At 47.2% G+C, this 20,227-nt stretch overlaps 1 protein-coding gene across 1 annotated transcript in view; it reads right to left on the bottom strand.

Annotated features, from left to right (window-relative positions):
- DCTN1 (dynactin subunit 1) overlaps positions 1 to 20,227 on the bottom strand; it is an 87,272-nt gene that overhangs the window by 47,876 nt on the left and 19,169 nt on the right. Inside the window, exons 3-5 of the mRNA XM_082482151.1 lie at positions 14,112 to 14,360; positions 9,657 to 9,735; positions 5,581 to 5,612 (exon numbers count right to left, since the gene is read on the bottom strand). Of these exons, the coding sequence (XP_082338277.1) occupies positions 5,581 to 5,612; positions 9,657 to 9,735; positions 14,112 to 14,339 (339 nt within the window). The 5' untranslated portion in view covers positions 14,340 to 14,360. The remainder of the gene's footprint in view (positions 1 to 5,580; positions 5,613 to 9,656; positions 9,736 to 14,111; positions 14,361 to 20,227) is intronic.

The following is a 20,227-nucleotide window of genomic DNA, read 5'->3' as shown; positions in this document are numbered from 1 at the left end:
CTGGTACTTTAAACACCCACAGGGCAGGGAATCATCACAGAATCATAGAATATATTAAGAAGTTAGTTAAGAGAAAGAGAAGGGAGAAGGCGGCAAAAGCCAGGCTGAGGGGTGCCGGTCAGTCCTTCAGATGGAAGCAGGGATACGTGTGCTGGCTCGCTGGTGTGCAAGACTTACAGTCTGTTGATGTAGAAACTCTGCGCAGACGCGTTGGGAGCGATGCTGGGCACAGCCCACAGGTAACAGAGTAACCGGCACCAAGCACCGACTTGAAAACCCAACTACGGTTAACTGGAACAGCAGGAACATCTCGCATTTGAGCATAAAGCTGGACTGCCAGCCTCCGTGCCTCCCCCGAGCAGCGGCGGGGCAGCAATACTGCAACACAAACTCTTTCCACCAGGCAGCGGTCTGGCTCAGAAGCAATCGCTTTTGTTGCATTTACCTCCCATCCTCCAAACGAGCTGGGGGCTGGCGAAGGGGAGCACATGCAATGAAGCAAACATGCAATGGTACGATGGAGGCACGGCAGCAATGGGTGACAATGAACTGGGATGCACTGGAGGGCCTTTCATGCGGCCAGGAGACTCGGCAACACACAGATTAATTGTCAAAAAAAGCACCACCTTTTTAGGTTTCACTCCACGCTGCATGAAGAGGGAATAAAAGGGTAGAAAGTTAGAGCTCACATCATATCAACAGTGGTGACAAGAAACAATCTGCTTTCTATTCAAACATCACAAGTTTCAGAGCTAGCTGTTCATGGAAGAGAACATTTCTCAAAGAAGTCCTTGGGCTGCAAAAATACGTACTATCAGAAATGAAAATACTTTCAGGTAAGTTTAAACAAATGTAAGAAGGCTTAAGAGAGGAAAGCAGACAACAGGGCTTGTTTTCAACCCTCCGATTTACTAGCATTACTCCAGTGTCCTTGATCCACCTTCCACTCCTCCAGCACAGAATCTTTTGAGGTGCCAGAACATACTCAAAGGAAAACGAATTCACTTAACAGTAGCCATCAGCACTTGCATAGAGGAGTTAACCAACATACTTAGCTGCCTGAAACCTGGAATACCGCACAAATACTGCTCACCTCCTACACTGACCCACCTTGGATCAGACATCGTGAAGGGAAGAAGATGCTGTATCCAACTATTTTAATTATTTTTTTCCTCACATTTTTTGTGGGTGCACTTCCACCATGCCTCAGGTCATTAAGACTGCTTACAACTTCCAGTAACATATTTTGCTTTTAGAATGCAATTCTTGATCACACCAAGGCAAAGCCCTGCATCGACTGCTGCCCTAAGGATGATGTTTCATGGCAGCAGGGAGTTTATACAGTCATACTGGGAAGAGATTACATTTCATCCAAAGTGTACTGAAAATCTGTTCCAGTTTCTTGCCACACAGGGCCCTTCTACCCACAGGAAAGAGGCTCTTTTCCCCATTTTCAGAAGTCCCAATGCTACAGCCCGGTGGAGCAGAGGTAACAGCTTCTTGGGTCTAGCCATGAAGGAGTCGAGATTTCAATGTCAGGATCTCCCAGGACGCAGGAAGAAGGGGGAAAGGAAGGAAAAGGATGGCAGGGGACGATAGTCTTGAAGCAGGCACGGGGAGAGTGCCCCTGTGCTTAGTGCCACTCCGTTGCTGAGCCCCGTGGTCAAGGCAGGGGTGTGCTCCCCCGTGCCTGCTTCGAGATCTGCCAGTAGCATCCAGGAAGGGACAGGCTCTCCCATGCTTTGGGCAGCGATTCACCCTAGCATAGGTGGGCTATCGGACAATGCCAGGAGACCAGGAGAGCCCAGTCCAGAGCTGGTGGTACCTCTAACACCTTCTTCTTGCAAAGGCAGGTGAACCTAGGCCACATCTGGTGCTACCTTTATGCTTTCTTCTTGCAAAGGCAAGTGAACCCAGAGCAGACCTAGTGGTACCTCTACATCTTCTTGCAAAGGCAGGTGAACCCAGTCCAGATCTGGTGGTACCTCTATGCCTTCTTCTTGCAAAGCCTTTATCATTTTTGTATCAATTGGACTCCCTAGCCACACAGGCCAGCCTCATCTGCTGAACACCCTCTCCAGCCAGTCAAATTCCCAACAAAGCCCATTCTGACTTTTTTCCTGAGTTTTTCCTCAGACACCTTTCTCAGAAGATGCAAACACAGACCTGACAAGTCCTGCCACAAAGGCCCCAACTCAATACCCTGCCCTTGTGAGTAGAGATAGGAATAGGAGCAAGCGATATGTCAGCCAACGGCGGCTAGGGAAGGGCCAGTGAAATGAGAGGCGCTCCCATTTCTGTGGGATTTGCACCCAGAACATGGCAGCCCACACATGAGCCACAGCAGCTTCCAGAAAGCCATGCTTCTGCACTGCACGCAGCAGCGCCTGCAGCCTCCCACCGGGCTGCTGCTGCAGAGCCGGCCTTCAGGAGTGTCTAAGGAAATGAAGAAGTCTTGAATGGTTTTCTAGTTTCAGAGAACATGATGCAGTACCACAGAAATCACACCTTTTGCAGCAGCGTGAAGTACGCATTCAAGATGGAAAACACCCAAAATACTGCATGGCAGAGGTTTTACTCTCAGAAAACAGCAGCTCTTCCTTAGACAAACTGTGACGATGGTCACCATGTAGTCAAGCCAACACATACGTGGATAAAGCAAAAAAGGATCGAGAGGACCACAGCCAACTGCAGCACTCTTCTGCAACCACCTCCGGGTGTGGAGAGTTCGGATAGTTTTCAAGGGGCAGGAGAAAACTTCTTGGGGAGGGACGGGCTGCTGCCACACTGCCATGAAGTTCTCCGCTCCTGACTGCTCAGGCTCTGCTAATGCCACAGCCTGCACACAGAGAGTTTCACCCACCACAAGACAGGAGTAACTCATGCTAACCTCCCCAGACTCTTGCTGCTGGGACTACAAACCATTTCAGCATCAGCTTCAGCAAACAACTCAGTACCCTTTAATAGGTCTGGACAACAAGTGATGCTGGAGAACGCTCAGGCTTTGCACGAGGTAAAATTATATCCCAGGTGTTCATTTGCCTCCCTTCACTGCAGCGATGGAGGCCATCACTCCTCTCTGGCCTCTCGGAGGCAACGCCTCCTCAAGAGGCAGCAGTTGCTTTTGTTCCCTTCTGCAGTGTGCTGTCACGCTGGCTGGAAGCCAGGCTCTTCAGTGTTTCATCAGACTTGCACACAGGAAACCGGGACCCTTCGTGATGTCAGCATATAAAGGACTGAAAACCTGCAGGACTAACCCCCAATCCGCTCTGCAGATTCTGCATTCGAGTGGCAGCCAGCCTGCGAGCTGCATGTTCAACAGAGCAAAGATACCTGTTTGGGCTGAAATACTGGGCAAGTGGCTCAAAGTGTTTTTCCAGCACCTAATTTCCATGTTTCTGAGCGGCAGCTGCAGCAGCTCCTGCGAGGAGCTGTGTAATCCAGGAAGGCAAACAGCAAACCCCAAATTCACCTGTTTCTAACACAGTAGACAAATCTGCATATGCCCATCACAGTGGCATCACTCAAGTAACCTTCAGGCGCCTGTCACAACACTGACAGTATTTGAAAGGTGGCAGGATGTTAATTTTGAACTCCAGCATTTCCCATAGTGACAAACCAGACCAAACGCCCCAGGGCACAGGAGCGCGTCAAGGAGAAGCATCCCAAGCCCAGAACAGCACGGAACTCCACCTACCAAAACGTTTTACTTCCAACAGTAGCCAGCACCAAATTCTCAACCTCTTATGCAGGGGAAGGGGAGAAAAAAAAAAAAAAAAAAAAAAAAAAAAAAGTGATGCTTACAGACCAAAGGTACCATTAGATATTTAGTCTGGGGTTTCCTAAACCTTCTGGGTGCAAACCCTTTTGGTTCATCCCCTTTCCTGTAACCTTCTCAGAATGTGAGCAGCATAAAGAATTTAAAGAACAATTACTATTTTAGCATCCTGATTTCAAGAACGCTAAGATTTTTTCCACTTCATAAATATTTTATTTGTCTTTCATTACAAATGTTCTGAAACAATTTTAGAATTTTTCTTCCAATGCTTCACAACTCCCTTTTGCAGCCTTTATTTTAAGGAAGGGTAGTCTTGTCTGACCTCCTTTACAAGGCACACTGTTCAGTTTCACCTAGCAACTCACTTATTAATTCCAGTGTATAATTAAAGCAGGAGACTAAATGTTATGCATCACAGGCAGAGAACACAAGGGGGAAAGATGCCACCAGTGCCAGAAGCCCTGCAATGGAAAAGACCCATCAGACCAGAGATGCTGGTAGGTAAATCATGCCCCACTCAGCAGAAAAAGGCACCCCCTGCAAAATCCTCCAAATCCCTTTAATACGAGGTGGGGGATTTCTTCTCCACCCTCTACTCTGGCAGTCAGCTTGACTCAAGAGTGCAGGCAAGGCACAACCTCCAAGGCATCTGAGCCCAATTAACCCCTGGAGCACCTCAAAGTGCTGATCCATCACCCATTTCCAGCTGTGGCCAGATCCCGACACTGCACAGGCTGACCAGGGCCCACATATAGCTCTGCATCAAGGCAGGGAAGAGTTTTCCCACTCCCAGTAATTATCTGAAATGTCAACGCACAAGGCAGCTTGCAAGACCAGTCTCAACACAAAACCGCAGGTGTCACCCACACAAGAGGGCAACATGGAGAAGCCCCTTGTCCCCAGATAAGCTGTTTGCTTTTCCACAGCTGCCTATACACAAGATGAACCAGTCCATCCCTAAGAAACATCCAGCTTCTATCCCAAAGCACGCACAAACCAGACTCACTGTGTTGCCCAGCACCACCACAGATTCCTCAGTGTCTATACACATCCATGGCCATTTTTGTGTTTTTAAACTTAAGTATCTATTTAATTGTACTTGTCTGGGGGTCAAAAGTATTTGAAGGTAGATACCTGCTCCAATTTTCTGATCCTTAGGAAATAACCATCACATTTGGATACAACATGCGCCCATTTATGCCTCAAGAGCCATTGAGATTCCTGGATAAAGATACTTAGAAGTATACACCGTTTCTCTGTAAGCCAAACGTGTAAGCCAGAGAAAGCTAACTTCAAATATCCCGAGGAGTACGCTTCTTCCTGCAGGATGTAAGGGTCATTATTTAAAGGAATGCAGCCAAGAGGCATTCAGGGGCGTGAATGTTGCAATATTGATTTAAAGTAGATAAAAAGTGTAATACAGGAAGCTGTGCTAGGGTTTTATTCCTCAGTAACTTACTAATTTCTGGTCATCAGTTGAAAATTATTTTTTATATGGCCTTGTTTCCCATGGGTTTCAGAAAGAATGCACTTTACCATGGGAATTTTTATTACAGAGCACTGAACTGAAAAGGGATAACTAAAAGGCAACGTGGCAAAACTCTGTCCTTTCTCTATGTTTTGTGTATGTGTGTGTCTCCACATGCTCTTCCTGCAGGGTTGAAAAATGGAGCTTTTAGAGAGGTGATAGAAGTTAATGAAAAGTCAGTAAGAGTGGCATGTGCAAGTCTGCCTCTTCCACTAATCATACGCTGCAAAGTGAATTTGTTTCAGCAGCCTGCAGTCACGGGCTCAGCACTCACCAGTTTGCTGGCTTTGGCAGCATCCAGGGAATCTGTAAAGAAAAACAGAAAAGAACCATGAGCTTTGGCCCAAAGGACTCCTCTGGCCTGATCTGCATACCAAGTGCCTCTGCAGTCCAGCAAGCATCGAGGCATACTGAAAGGACCATTTACGTGTGTTCTCAGGGAAGTGGGCGTGAAGCAGAGACCAGGATAAACCGGGAAACAGTGGTTCAGTGGGGTATGGGTTTGGAGGAACAGGGACTCCCTTATTAGACCCGCTGGCACAGTCTGAGAAAGCCAAGCATTCAGACACACACGTCAGAACTAGGTCAGTCTACGCTGCTTTTCTTGAGTTAAATTACTGCAATTCAGAGAACCCTGAGTCACCTTCAGAGCACTCTCTATCAGAAACACAGGGCAGTCTAGTGGTCCATACAACCACATCTAATCAGCTGGATTCCAAATGAGAATCTAATATGAGTATCAACAGAAATACAGGTCCAGAGACCATTTACTTCACGCAGCAAAATAAAAGGTTTACCATCCCAGTGCATATGTGGTCAAGAGTCTGAACACGCACAAGGTATATCTACGTATTCAAGAGACCACTCAGATACTCCCAAACTGACCGTTTGCAGCTCTGCTCCCTCTGCTGTCCACCTCAGCCCAGGGAATCGTGTGTGTCCCCTCCCTGAGTAGGGCATCCACAGCCCTAACAGGTCTCAAGCTCAGCAGACCGGTCCTTCCCACTTCTCAGAGAGCAAGCCTTCTGCAGCACAGGTGTCCACCAGGAACATCTGCCGACAATTCGGCTGCTGGCCTTCCCCAGGTCGCTAAACTCGTGAGGTGCCGGCTGTTACAAGGTGCTCCCATTTTATCATCCAAACAGAGGACTGATGGAGCACATCATTACAGAGCGTGGCCATTATGGCACAATGTCAGATGTCAGCACCAGGCTAAACCCCACTCTTCAAACAAACCCACCCGCCCCTGAATTCAGGATTCCTCCCTTGTTCTCTGGATTATCGGTGTGCACAGTGGGACAGCACAACAAGTGCCACATACATGAGTGTGGAGGAAACAGATTGCATGATCTTGGCTTATGTGCATCAGAGATGAAGGTAACCACTGCATTTAGCAGGTTTGGTTAAATTACATCCTTTGCTCCATTTCTGGATGTCTGGTGGGTCCATGAGCAGCTCACAGCCACAGGGGCAGCTTGCCCCCCTCCTCTCCCAGCTGCAATTCCACCAAGGAAATTTTCCAACTGTGGCACTGATCACCCCAACAGCAAACGCTGCAGGAGCGTCTCATAAATAAAACCAGGAGCCACCTCCACTGCGTATCTCACACCTCTGCTAGTCTGGGAGAGGAAGGTGCAGGATCTACGGGAAGAGCAATCTCTGCATCACCCGCGCAGTCAGACTGCAGCAGACGGCACTGCCGTTGCCGTGGAAACTCCTGGCAAGCAGCCGCAACCCACTGCCTGCATCCCTACCAACAAGCATCATCGCAACCAACACTGATCTTGCATGCTTGGGCTCCTGCTCCTCCTGCCGTGGGACCCCAAGGGAGCTGGACCCCCAGGACCCGGCCAGTGTCCTTCTGCTGTGCCCTAGCTGACTCTCCCGACCCGGCGCTGCTCTGGCTCAGCCCCTTCGCTCACCAGTTCAACCATCAACAACTGACTCCAGCTCGTGTGTGCATCCCACCCCCACAGGCAATGCTCCCCTCCACAGTACAAGTGTCACTTTGTGGTACTCAAGGCCATCCATGCTGCTGCCTGCAGACAGCAGTGGAAAACACTGGTGACACCCATCATGCTACCCCCAAACCCGAGCTAAATGCACCCATTTCCCCTCCCACATGGTGTTGATGGGCTCCTGCCCTGAAACAGGCTCTGAGCAGCAAGAGGCACTGCATACCAAGAGGGATAACCTGAACCGCTTGTGTTTTATTCATTTCTCTATTTGAGTGGAAGAGCTAGCAGCTGGGGAAAAGGGGCTAGAGCATCACCACAGAAGTTCAGTGAATGCTGCTGGGCAGCAACAACAAACCTCAAAGTATACCGAGAAAAGAGAGACAGTACTGAAAATATCACAGCGGTGTGCTGTGAGTAAGCAGCCACACACCTCCGGATGCCACAGCCACTGCTGGTTGCCCCAGACAAAGGTTTTAAAAGAACCAGAGATAACTCTGCAGTAGACAGCAGAGATTAGAGCCTTGGAAAGACTTCCACATAATGAGAGGGGAGATGGCACAGGATTTAAAGATTCATCGGACAGACTCACACAGATGTAGTGAAATGAAAAGGCAGCAACATTTGCTGAAGAGCCATGCTACACCCAGGGGTTTGGTTTGTTGCTTTTTCCAAAGCTACCTTGACTCCATGTAGTTAATGTGTTTCTAGTCTCTACATTCCTGTCTGCTGGCTCAAAGAAGCATCAGTTGCTATCGAATTCTCAAGACTTTAAGGGAAGGTCTAAAGAGCATTTGTCTTTTCTCCCTAGCTCCTAGTAACTGAGGGATGAGAAAAGCAACAGCAGACTCCCAGCGCTGGGAGGCTTGTGGCTTTTTGCACAGGTTCAGCACTCACAGGGGCGATGTCCACTAACATACATTCAGAAAGCCCAGACTTACAGCAGTAGCGGGGAAAAAATGCTCCAACCTTACCCTAAACACATCCAGAATTCTAACAAGGAAAACTGAATTTTCAGCTGGAAAGTCTGAATTGAGAAAGACTGAAAAGATCACATAAACATTAAGGAATATTTTCATTGACTATTAATATCAAGTACATATAAAGAACAGGCTGACACCGCACATGAAGGACTGGGCTTTCTTGCACTCTGGAAAAAAAAACACTCGGACTAGTATACTAAGCAGAAAAGTTTCCAATTTTTTTTTTTTTTTGCATTAAACCCTCACCCCTAAATTAAAACTGGCTTGCTTTAAATGTTTTTCTGTTCAGCTGCACATGCTAATTGGAGGTTCCAAAGCAGAGATGAATTAAAGTGGCCGGGTTGTACCAAACCCAAGCTCTGCACAGCAGCAGTGAGCTCTTGGAGCCCAGAGCTCCCTTCAGGAGAAGGGGAAGGCGGAACGCCAAGAGACTTGAATGCCAATTCAAATTTCCCTTCCACTCATGGGACGGACAAAATTAATGTCTCATGGGAACATCCCCCTCCTTGGGCTAATCTTCTCACCCCCTTCTGATGCCTTTGGGCATGTTTCATGCAGCCAAAGGGTAGATTTCATTTTGCCAAGTGAAGGGGCATTTTAATTTCTACTGGCCAGGAGAGAGGAAAAAACAACAACAAAAAACCCAACCCTATTCTGAACCGCTAAGCATGTGTTCAACAAACACTTCACACACAAGCAATCCCCAGCTTGGCACACGTCGCAGGCAGACCGTCCAGGACAGGAAGCTATCAGAGCTTTTTCCGCAAGCTCCTAGGATCCCAAGTGTACCACTAAATAATTACTCAACAAAAACAGACCTCAATGGGAGGCAAGTCTGTCAGAAGGAAAAAGAGCAACCCACGAGGTACCAAACAAAGCGAGCTATTGCAGAGCGGCCTGACAAGGGGAAAAGTGGAAGGAATGCTCAATGCCAAGCAGAAAGCATTCACTGCCAGAGAGGTGGGAATGAGGCACAGCCTCGAGCGGCTAATGACCTGTAAGCTGCAACTTCATAGAATCAGAGCAGTTCAAGTCGTACTTCCACGTGCCAACCCCTCCAGGAAGGATTTCCCACCCCTCCAGGAAGGAATTGCCACCCACTTCCCACCAGACAGACTTTCATGGTAAGGAAAGAGCAGTCTGGAGCAACTTTTCCACGTGGTGCGTCTTTCTGTGATCACAAAAGACAACATAGGACCTCACAGAGAGGACAATGGGAGAGGTGGATGAGCCAGGGGGATGAGCACATACCCAAACCAGGGACAGAGCGCTGGGAATACATGCTATCACCCCTTGCAGGTGGTGCCCACCTCCCCAGTGTGTGGACCCCTTACACATGTTCAGCAGTGGAACCTGGTCTGGTCCAGACCAAGGGAGAGATGAGGTTTCAGGGCAAAACAGACCAGCCATACCTCTTTTGGGGACTTTCAAGGCAGCAGATTCTGGTGTTTCTGGGGACGTTGTATCAGCTCCATCTTCAAAGACCTGGATCTGCAAAAAAGTATAACAACTATTATTACCAAAAAAAACCCCAAACTATAAACAGAATGTGATCAGAAAACAGGTGCATTTTGGTAGCAGATTTAAACAGTGCAGACTGTGGTTTTTTGGCACAGATCTTTCATGTAGTCATTCAAGCTCAGTTATCCAACCATCCTCCTTCCACAGGCTTCCTGAAAACAGTAACATATTCTTTATTCATACAGGGAAAAAAGAATATTCATGTAAGGAATAAATACAGTCAAAACTCAGGATTCAACAGCCCAGAACATCTTTAACAGTTCCATGATCATTCCACACAGCAATCAGTTCGTGAACCTTGGTCTGACAGTTGTTTTAAGCTACTGACACTTGACAGAACGCTCAATTTTTATTTTTCTGTGTGTTGTCTTAGCAAAAACTGTCTTAAAATTCTTCTTTCTCTTCAAAAGGAAAACTGCTTTTCTCTGAAACAGAGAACTTCAGTGACTTGAAATGAAACACAGCCAACAGAGAGGGGTTTGTTTGGGTTTTATAATCTGAAAGCTGCCCGGCTCTCTAGGCATCCCCAGGAGGCACACACAGGAATACTTTCAGGTTTGAGCCATGCTAAGCTATCTAAGGGTTGAAGGTTTAAGGCTATCTCTTTTTTAACTATTTTTGCACACATTTTTTGCCTGATAAATATAGAAAATAATGCTGGAAAGGATTAGATCACTTCTTGACAACCATCCCTTCACCTTAGATGATCAGCGCTGCCTGAATTGCTCCTAACAGGTATTTGCCCTATCCATTCCATGAAAACGTGGGAGTTCAGTTTAAAAATAAAAATAATCCATAAACCTGTCAGTCACAGTTTATATTTTGGGAAGATGCCCAAGTACCAGGAACATATTCTTAAATTAAAAGAAGCAAGGAGACTGAGCAAAATCATGCCACAGAAATCATGGAGAATTGCACCAATGCTCAGAATACTCAAACTATGGTTTTAAAAGTAAGGACAAGGCAAGCGCCCCTCGGATGATGCTGGAAGTGGGTATCTGACACAGCCAGGCGCACCCAATCTTCAGAGTGACTGAGCAGCACACAGATTTTTCACAACATTTCACTAAAGACAGCAGCATGACAAAACCAGACCCAAGGACTACATAAACGGGATCCTGGGGGTTCTGCTGCACCAGGTCGTGCACAGGCATTTAGCCAAACCAAGGGTGGGATTTTGAGTGATGCTGGGGTTTTCCACCAGGTATGACTCAAGTGGCAACACCAGACTTACTGGGAGATGGCCAATGACAAGAAGGAGGCAGGAACCAGAACAGGGCTTGTTTTCGGGTTAGACTGGAGAAGTGCAACGACATACAAGATGTGCTGCAGAAGCAGATTTAAGCTGATGAGCTTCTCTGCCAAGCAGGAGCAGAAAAGCAGCTCCACTTGATGTCAAAATTGATGATAATGTTTCCACACACCATAAAAGAATACTCATGTTCAAAATCACTAGGCCAAATACGAATCCCAGGCAGGCAAAAATAGTAAGGTTGCCAATAGATAAGGAGCAAACACTTGGTCGGAAATGCCTGTCTGTGTTGACACAGCTGCCCGAAACCGTGCTCCAGCCCTCTGCTAACTGGAAAACAAGCAGGGAGGGGATGGTCAGAAGCAGAGATACAACAGCCCCTCCGCAGCCCGCCCCCAGTGTGGCACCCACCCTCCACACAGCAAGCCAACATACCCCCGGCTCAAATCTTTCATATCTTTAAAATTTTCCCTTCAGTACATTTTTAAAGCACCACAATAAATTAAAAGAATACTGCCAGGCTTTATTGATGGTGGTATTATTGGTGCTTATTTTGTGAGATACAGTTTTAAGTGGAGGGGAGAACAGAAAGTTACTTATCTTGAAAATTCTTAAAAACACTTCACGTGTGTTTAGTAAGGTGTGCTTGTATCGACACAGGTGATCTGCTTCATAAGCAATGAGAAAAAAATATTTATCATTTACAATTTATTTTCCCCTGAGAAAAATGATTTATTATTGACATTCAGTGGTCTGACACTGCGTATAACCACAGGAAAGCCACCCGCTATGCTGGGGAGACCTAGAAATGAAATATGGGAGGATGCAGTAGACAGATTTACAGCGGAGAGCACAAGCAGAGCATTAACTCTGCTGAAAGGGAACCCTGCCATATTCCATTTATATCTTAAACCTGGTTTGTGAAAAATTAATGCCCAAACTGTAATGGTCACTTAGATGACTGGCCGCCCATACCCTGGGCAGCTGTCTCCACTGCCTCTGCTGGTCTTCTATTTTGCTGCAGGCTGACCCATCAGCTCGCTAAGCCCTCATGCTGGAAGCCCTCTGGGAAGCTGGGCTCTGCAATAAGAGCTTGAGAAAAAGGCTGGAGAGCGCAGACCCATGGCTCTGTGCCTATTTGGTAGCTGCTGAAGAAGGCAGGCACAGGAATTGCTGCAATTTGCAATCCATGGTGGATATGCTTCTCAAAGATTGCGCTCCCCTGTGCTCACCAAGGTCACCTTTCCACACATGCCAGAGTTTCAGAGGGATGGTCAGTGCTACTGGTACTGGTGCATCTTCTCCGCACACACGCTCTTTCACAGGGGAGAGCAGGCAGAGACAAACTACTTACCATCACCATGGAAAAACAGCTTATTTTTAAGCAAACTGTGTGCTCCTCAGTTGGAGAGATGCGAGACAAAGACCTCAACCATTCCAAAACCAAAGCAAGAAAGGGGAAGCGCAGTGAGAGGCGGCTGTCGGACCCTGCAATGAGCCTCTGCCCTCCTGCACACAGCAGGTTTTGAGTCCCAGGAGAAGACACTACAGAGCACCCTTCAGTTTGACCCCCAAACACCCTAGTGCAAAGCCATACACAGCAACCTTTGCACCACCACTCTGCTGTCACCAGCAGGTGAGATGGAAACTCCTCTGAAGGTCCCAGGCAAGCACAGCAACACTGACCTGCCCACGCCATCACCATGGGACACGTGTACCACTGCACGTCACCAGATATCCGATAGGTGCAGAGTGCCATGCTACGCCTGGAACACAGTAACTGCCAGCATATTCTCCCCCTGGTCTGCCAGCACTGGGATTTCACAAGTGCTTGATGGGCAGAGACCGGCCAACAGGCTGCCCTGCGTGCTGAGCTCTGTGCAGCTACCCGGCCCGGGAGCCACGTGTCCTCGTCCTGCAGACCAGAACTTTTAATTGTAAACTTTTGTGTTCGCTTTTCCAGCTGGCAGGCCAGGCTGAGTGATGGACCAAGGAGACCCAGCAAAACAGCCTGCAGAGAGCATTCACCTCTCCATCGGTGACCCCCTGACCACGTGTGAACTGAAGGCCCTTCTGATGGCCACGACAGAGGATGCTGGGATCCACCCAGGACTCCTGCTCCTAAAACCCCTTATTTCATGTTCAGCCTTCCCCACGTTTCCTCAGTCACCCACTGCCAACGTTCTGGAAGCGAGTCACCACGTCTGGTGAGGCAGCAGGAAGGTCTGTGGAATGGAGCGCTCCATGCTGTGCTGCCAAGATGCCACAGGGTGGAACTTAAACCAGTCATTTTGTGCCAAGGAAGGAGAAAAGAAGCTTAATGTCCCTCGCTGTGACATCGTGCTTGGAGCACACCGACCTGTGGGACTCAAAAGAAGCATCACTTTGCTACACTTGTGCTGTTTGAAGATTACACAGAGGAAATTAAAATGGAAGAGACTTGTTTGTACATAAACAAGCTCCTAGTTCCTACCTATAGTACATGAGTAGCAAAAGCTCAACAACTAAATCCAAGTCACACATTTTATATACTTTAACATAAACATTATGTAATTAAAATTTTCTGAATTTATTTCCAGTTAAACACCCAGATATTGGTCACAAACTTTGTCTGCTACAGATGATGCAGCCGATAACTCTGAGGCAGCAGACAGGCGGCAGACTTTACTTTTCATTTTGGAGGCAAAATAAAACCATTCCACACTCTCTGGAATTCACCAAACTTATTTTCACCCAATTAATCTGAAAATATTTCATGATGACCCCATAAACTGGGCTAATCGAGACACTCAATGAAAGGCGCAGAGAAGCTGCGCGTCAGGCTGGAACAAACCCTAGCTCTGGCAGGAGCCCAGCCTCCAGGAGAGGCTTCTGTCTGTCTGCGTTTGGAGCTGCTCTGTTCCCTCGTATGATGGAAGATGGCGAGTCCCAGAAACATCGCTCTCTGGGAGCAAAGGACATTTATTTTACCTCTCCCCACCAGGGTGCAAAGGGCCATTTTCTTCTATGTAACCAAGCAACCCATGAGCCACCATACCCGAGACAAGCCCGGCAAGCAGAGGCCACCACAGGGCATGCGCAGAGGGAAGCATACCTGTGACTGCCGCACAAAGATGCCGTGGTTTTCTTCACAGGTGAAGTATTTCCTGCCCTGCACGGTCCCGTCATTCTTGCCCTTTGCTTCATCCAGGATGACACCGACCCATTTTCCCGTGGCAAACAAGGTGGCACCGACATAAGCCACGGTACCGCGGTGCCCTTTTCCGATGACTTCGACTCTGGAGCCCACCTTCAGGGGCTTGCTGCTCGCTTCCACGCTCATCCTGGTGCCGGTGCTGGATGCCTGATGACAGAGAGGAGAAGCACAGCAAGTTAAACACAGCTGGTGCAGACAGACGGACCCACGGTTCGGACATCGGTGTCTCATTCCCCTCCAGCAGCACCCTTCACCCCGGGGCCACCCGCAGCCCAAGGGGTCAATCCCCAGTCACCTCTGCTGCCCTTTCTTTTCGGGAATCAGCAAAAGGTAATTCCTTCCGTCATAGCTGCCAAACAGGAATGACAAACAATGGCAAAACAACCATCAACTACTACTATTCAGGGTTTAATAGATGCGCTGGGCTCACAAACCCAATTTGTAAATTTTTTTTTTTTTATCAGCTTGGGGGGGGGGGGGGGGGGGGGGGGGAAGCACAGCTGTGAAGCAGTAGAGGTTAGTGCAGTCATACTTGCCTTAATCTACACTTGCTCTATCCTTTTTCCATTATATCACAAACTGCCTAGAGCTTTCCAGCCTCTTGCTTTATGTACATGCTCAGCAACAGAAAACCCATTTCTGATATAGTTTACTTTCCTACCCCTCCTTATTGTCAGAGTTTAAGAGGATCTGGTGTCCCAACACCGGCTGCAGAGTTAGACCACCCAATCCACACCAGTTTCCCACTGGATTCATGGGACCCCACTCCACACCAGGACTCCAGGGTACTCATCGTAACAGCGCTTCCTTCAGGATGCTGATGAGCAGAAAGTATTGGTGGTAAATTCATTTGGCTTTCAAGGAATTATCATCACAAACATTAATCCACATTTAAATTTCAGCATGTGCCATTGGGTTTCAGGCTTGCCATCCCTGATGCGTACCTCTCCATTCAGGTAAAGTTAACTATGGTGATCAATTCTTTTAGAGCATCAGTAAGGCGATAGGTGTGAGGAACTCCATTAAGGCACTTGAGACCCTCAGTCTTAGTTAAATTGTAACGAGGTCTGTAAGCAGGGGGGGCGGGGGGGGGGGGCAGACAAGTAAGGCATTGGGATCTTCCCCCCGCCTCCAATGCCTCCTCCTCTGAAATAAGCCCAGGTAAAATAGATTAAGTTTATACTACATTGCCATGGAACTAAATAAATTATATACTTTTTAATTGTTTAAAAACTACTGCTATACTAATAGTCCCTCCGCAAATTTTGATGCCTTTAAAAGGCAATTTAAATGCAATTGCAATGGGAGGGGGATGTTTGACTGTCTTGCTCAGTTTACGTCCCACAGCTCAGTCCGACACTGCAGCGTTGTCCTTACAGCGGTCTCTGAAATGAAGCACGCTCGGCATTTACATCATCCCATTTGCCAGTAGTTCTGTTTATTGTGTAGAAAATATTTTGTTTTGATTGCTGCTGGGCCTGGCTTAAGTGAAAGAATATACTCTTTATTCAGACGAGAACAGAAGGCTGCTTTCACTCCCCCAAACCACGACACAGAACAGGCGAGAAAGGGCACTCTCAAGCTGATGGACACGAAGACAAGTTTCAGCAACAGCCAGACACTAAGTGGGGCTTTCAGCAGTTGCAGGTAGACCTCATCCTGCTTGAAGAGCCCAGGGTATTTCGAAAGCTTCTGGCTGGCACGTGCAGAAACCCAAATCACCGCTGTTAGCAGACAGACCAACATATTATTGCCTTCCTTTGCATACTGACATATTGGGTTTGAATGCAGAACATACCCATCATGCTCAGGAAGTTTTGTGACTAAGAACTGTGGTGCCAGTTTTCCACACAAATCTGAGTTCCACTTTTCATCCAAACAATTGGCAGAATTCAAAAAGCACAAAATAATTGTTTAATAAAAAAAAAAATCAATCACCATTTTCTAGCAAATAAACAAAAACAAGACTTCAAATCTAAAAAATTATGCTACATACTTAAATAAATATCTACCAAAATTTTGGATCCTTTCAGTTGCCAGATGGACTAGCAACAATATTCTGCAAAATACATGCAGCTGTAAAAATCAATGTGTCCCACTTGTTATAAAAAGTGAGAGCAAAACTCTTAAGAAAACAAGAATCCTAAAGGAAAAGCAAGATTCACCATTTAAATAGAAAGCTTCCTGCTCAGTGATTTGAAAAACAATCGCTTCCCTTTTTATCCACCCTGGTTTATATTTACCAGTTTAGTTTCTGGTGGCTGTGGGCAGCTGGAGTCCAGGTAAGGTGTGTGAAATGCAATGAGCCGGGAATTGGAGCTGCACCGCTGTGGGCAGCACCCGCCTGGAGTAGGGCATGGCTCCGTGGGCTCAGGCAATGCCCTGGGGGTAAAGGGTCTTACACCTGTACCAACAGTTAAATCATGGTGGAACATCCATTCTATGAGTGTTCACACACGACTTCAACACGTTAGATAAGGTTAAAGCAGAGAATGCACTTCCAGACGAAATAAGGAAGCAAGATTATAAACTGAAGATAACAGACTTGTACCACCACAGTGTTGTTTCCGGCCAATTTGATAAATAATGTATCTAGTTAACAGAAAGCAGGCAGGTTTGCTGCAAATTCGTAAGGTAAAACCGTCGCACTGTCTTCCTGCAGAGAAGTTCAGCTCCAGTCCCGCAGACCCTTTTTTCAAATCACAGTGTTTCGATTTTTGTTATTCTAATGATAACATATTCCAGCTTAGGCTCAGCTTGCACCGGCGACTTTCCCAATAACAAGATGGGGATATTTTTCAGGTAACTTCTGAAGATGGTCCCGGACACCCCCTCCCAGCTCCACTGCCAGGACAGGAGCACGGAGTGCCAAGCAGGACAAACTCAGCAACACTTGTGCCAGCAGGAGCACACAGAGTAGACACTCATGTCCAAGGAGGCAGCCAGGGGCAGGAACTGGCAGACCACAGTCGAGGGAGATGTTTCAGGAGGAGCGGAGCACGAGCTACACGACTTGCAGGAACCAACCTCTCAGCTGCATTGAATGAGACAAGACCAGAGCCTCGGAGCACAGCGATAACCCAGCCAGGCTTTCGCCAGGTAACCTCACAAACAATTCCATTTTTATTTTTCTATGCCATCAATCTGTAGAGCAGTAGCAGATAAACTGGCCTCAAAATTCAACTATTTCACCATTTCTGCTGCAGTAACATCACATTTGGTGTTGTGGGCTGCACGTGGGTGTCTGGGGAACGCCTTCTGCATAGCACTTGCACGGGAGCTGCAGGAGAGCTTGTCTTCCGTGCTTCCTTTCCAAAGCACAATCAGAGCAAAACCACACATTAACAGTAACCGAAACACCTAGATTTTTAAGCAGTCGCATACAGCAAGGCTCCACACTACAGCTTTTCTAACAGCAAAGACAATTTAGGAGGCTCCTGACATCCTTCCCTCCAGTTTCTCACTCGTTCTCCATCATGGATGACCAACCTACCAAGTGCGCTGCCCAAACCTATTTTAAAAACGCTGTCTCTTGAGCAGGTTTCAATGTAGCCACAGAAGGAAGGGACAGGCAGCAGAGGTGGATGTGAGGAGTCTTGTAAGCCTTGCAAGTTTGGGGCAGTTACCAGTGGAGTCACAGCAGAAGATCACACCACCAGTCTCTCAGGGCTGCTTTCCTCATCAGCAGTCACACAAATGCTCCAGGGAAGAAAAACTGGGACTTCACATGGGAAAAGAGTTTCCTGATTTTTATTTTTTTTTTTTAAACCACAAAAGCTCTTCAGGGCCTGTTTTACAAATTATGAAGCAGAGCTGCATAATAAAGCAAGCAGCACAGCTTTGTTCCTTGCAAAACCACTCCAGAGACCATCCCCTAAGAATTAGCAGCAGATTCAAACGAGTGAATCACCTCATCAGCCTATTTGGAAGTTCCACCACATTTCACTTGCAATATGCTCCGGCACCAATTTTCTGCCACAGCGACTCCTTTCCATGCCTACAGAGGAGCAAGAAGTCCTTTAACAGAAAGAAAAGGCCTTTTCCCTGGATCAAACCACCCTGAGATTGCAGGGAGCTACCCAATTAGTGCAGCAGAAAGAAACTAACACCAGACTTTACTGAAAAGGAGAGTAAAACCACCATGCAGATCAGCGCCTGGCAAGCCCTTCACATCCCAGCTGTCCTGGCACCAGGAAGCCTCTGCTCTGCAGTCAAACAACTGGAAAAAAAAAAAAAATGCAGGTAAAAGCCTCCAGGATGTGCAATTTTCCTGACTACGAACAGATACCCAGCTCAGGATTCTTCTCTGCAGTGGCATGAAAGGGTAGACCAAAATAATTTACATTACCAGAGAAAACCACAAAATTATGCAGATTACTGTAAATCTGCTGAGTAGTCTGAAAAAAAAGCCAACTCAGGTAGCGTTTCCTTTTAAAGATTTGTTTGAAACGAGTTCTAGCATTTTCATTAGCAAATAAGACAGAGGGCTTTGTATTTCTTCTCTATGTACCCAGTCACACAGGCAAAGCATTTGAAGGTTACTTTTTACACGGTAAAACAACTGAAAATCCCCTAGGTGCCACAAACCCCCAGTTTTCTCTCCGGAGGCACCCATGCACAGCCAGGAGAAGGGGTTGTGGATATTTTCTGTCCTTTATTTGGGGTACCCATCCATCCTTCCCAAGCAATCAGCCCCTGCTCGCCACAGGGCAGTGGTGCCGTACCCTGGTGAACGTGGCCACCCCAGCACCCACAGGCGAGCTCAGCCCTCCAGGTCATCTCCGCTGGCAGAGACATGAGCTGGGTAAATAAATGGCTTTCGGTATGCTCTGGCAGGTAATTCATCACTGCAGCATTAGGCTCAGACTAAGCCTCCGAGTCATAAACGTAAAAAGGCTTTAAATTACTGGGGGTGTTGACCTAAAAAATAAACACACGCATATATAGATAGCTGTCCCTGCTGCTGTATCCCAGGAAATCCCAATAATCATTTAGCTGCAACCAGCATGATGCATCCAATCCCGGATGAAGGACGCTTCTTCCATCATACTGCCGACTCCTGCAGTGTGTTCGCTGGCTTTGGCACATCGCTGTGTTTCTGTCCCGGGAACAAGAGAACTTCACCCAAAGCTGCTGGTCAATAAAACCAAGGAAATTCTGCCTTTGGCATCCACTCCCATCTCTAACATTTGCACACTTCAGAAGGAGAGAAATAAAGTCTGTAAAACACTATTAAAGCACTTTAAGAAAAAAAAAAAAAAAAGAAAGAACAAAGCTTAAGAAGAACATATTCTAGGGCTGAAAAACTAAGTCAAAAAAAAAAAACAAACCCCAGCCAAACTAGCATTAGCTATATCTTAGATCCTTTCCCTCAATTATCTCCTCCCTTCCCAGCAAAGCCCAGACCAGACCAAAGAGGGCATCTTCCTGCAGACACTGCCCACATCCCAACCGGGTGAGAGCATTTTAAAGCAAGGCTGCTCTCTCACCTACCCAAGTGGGGCCAGCAGCAAAAACGTCACAGTAAGGACTTCAGCCGGTCTGTGTAAGCCCAGCCGGGACCTCAGCTGCCCGACAGTCGGTGCACACCACCTTCTGCTGCTAACGCTGCCCACGTTCACTGGGTTTAAAGCCAGCAGCGCTGGCACCCACGGTCCCCCCGGCAGCGTGGGCACACTCCCTCAACCCAGCAGAGCCGTGTCTGCTTGTGCTGAACCCAGAGACCGGGGAGGCTCAGGAAGAGACAGGTCAGTCTCAGGGTTTATTTGTCACTCAAATCATTAGTTAGATGTTATAATTAACACAGCAGCCAATTAATAACATATGGGTATGCATCACCACAAGAAAGTAATAAAACAACTCGTTAACATCCTTCTCGCATATCTGCGATCTCATTAGTGCTAAATGACAAAAGTTAGTGCAATTAAATCTGGCAAAAGTAGGTACACGTGTTTTCAGACTCACATAAATTTATTTTTTTTAAAATCTATCAAATAAGGTTTCATTTTAAACAA

This window comes from Vanellus vanellus (genome assembly GCF_965231255.1).
Source record: "Vanellus vanellus genome assembly, chromosome: 4".
Lineage (NCBI taxonomy): Eukaryota > Metazoa > Chordata > Aves > Charadriiformes > Charadriidae > Vanellus > Vanellus vanellus.
Note: the sequence above shows the minus strand (reverse complement) of the source record. Positions and strands in the feature narration are given on the sequence as shown.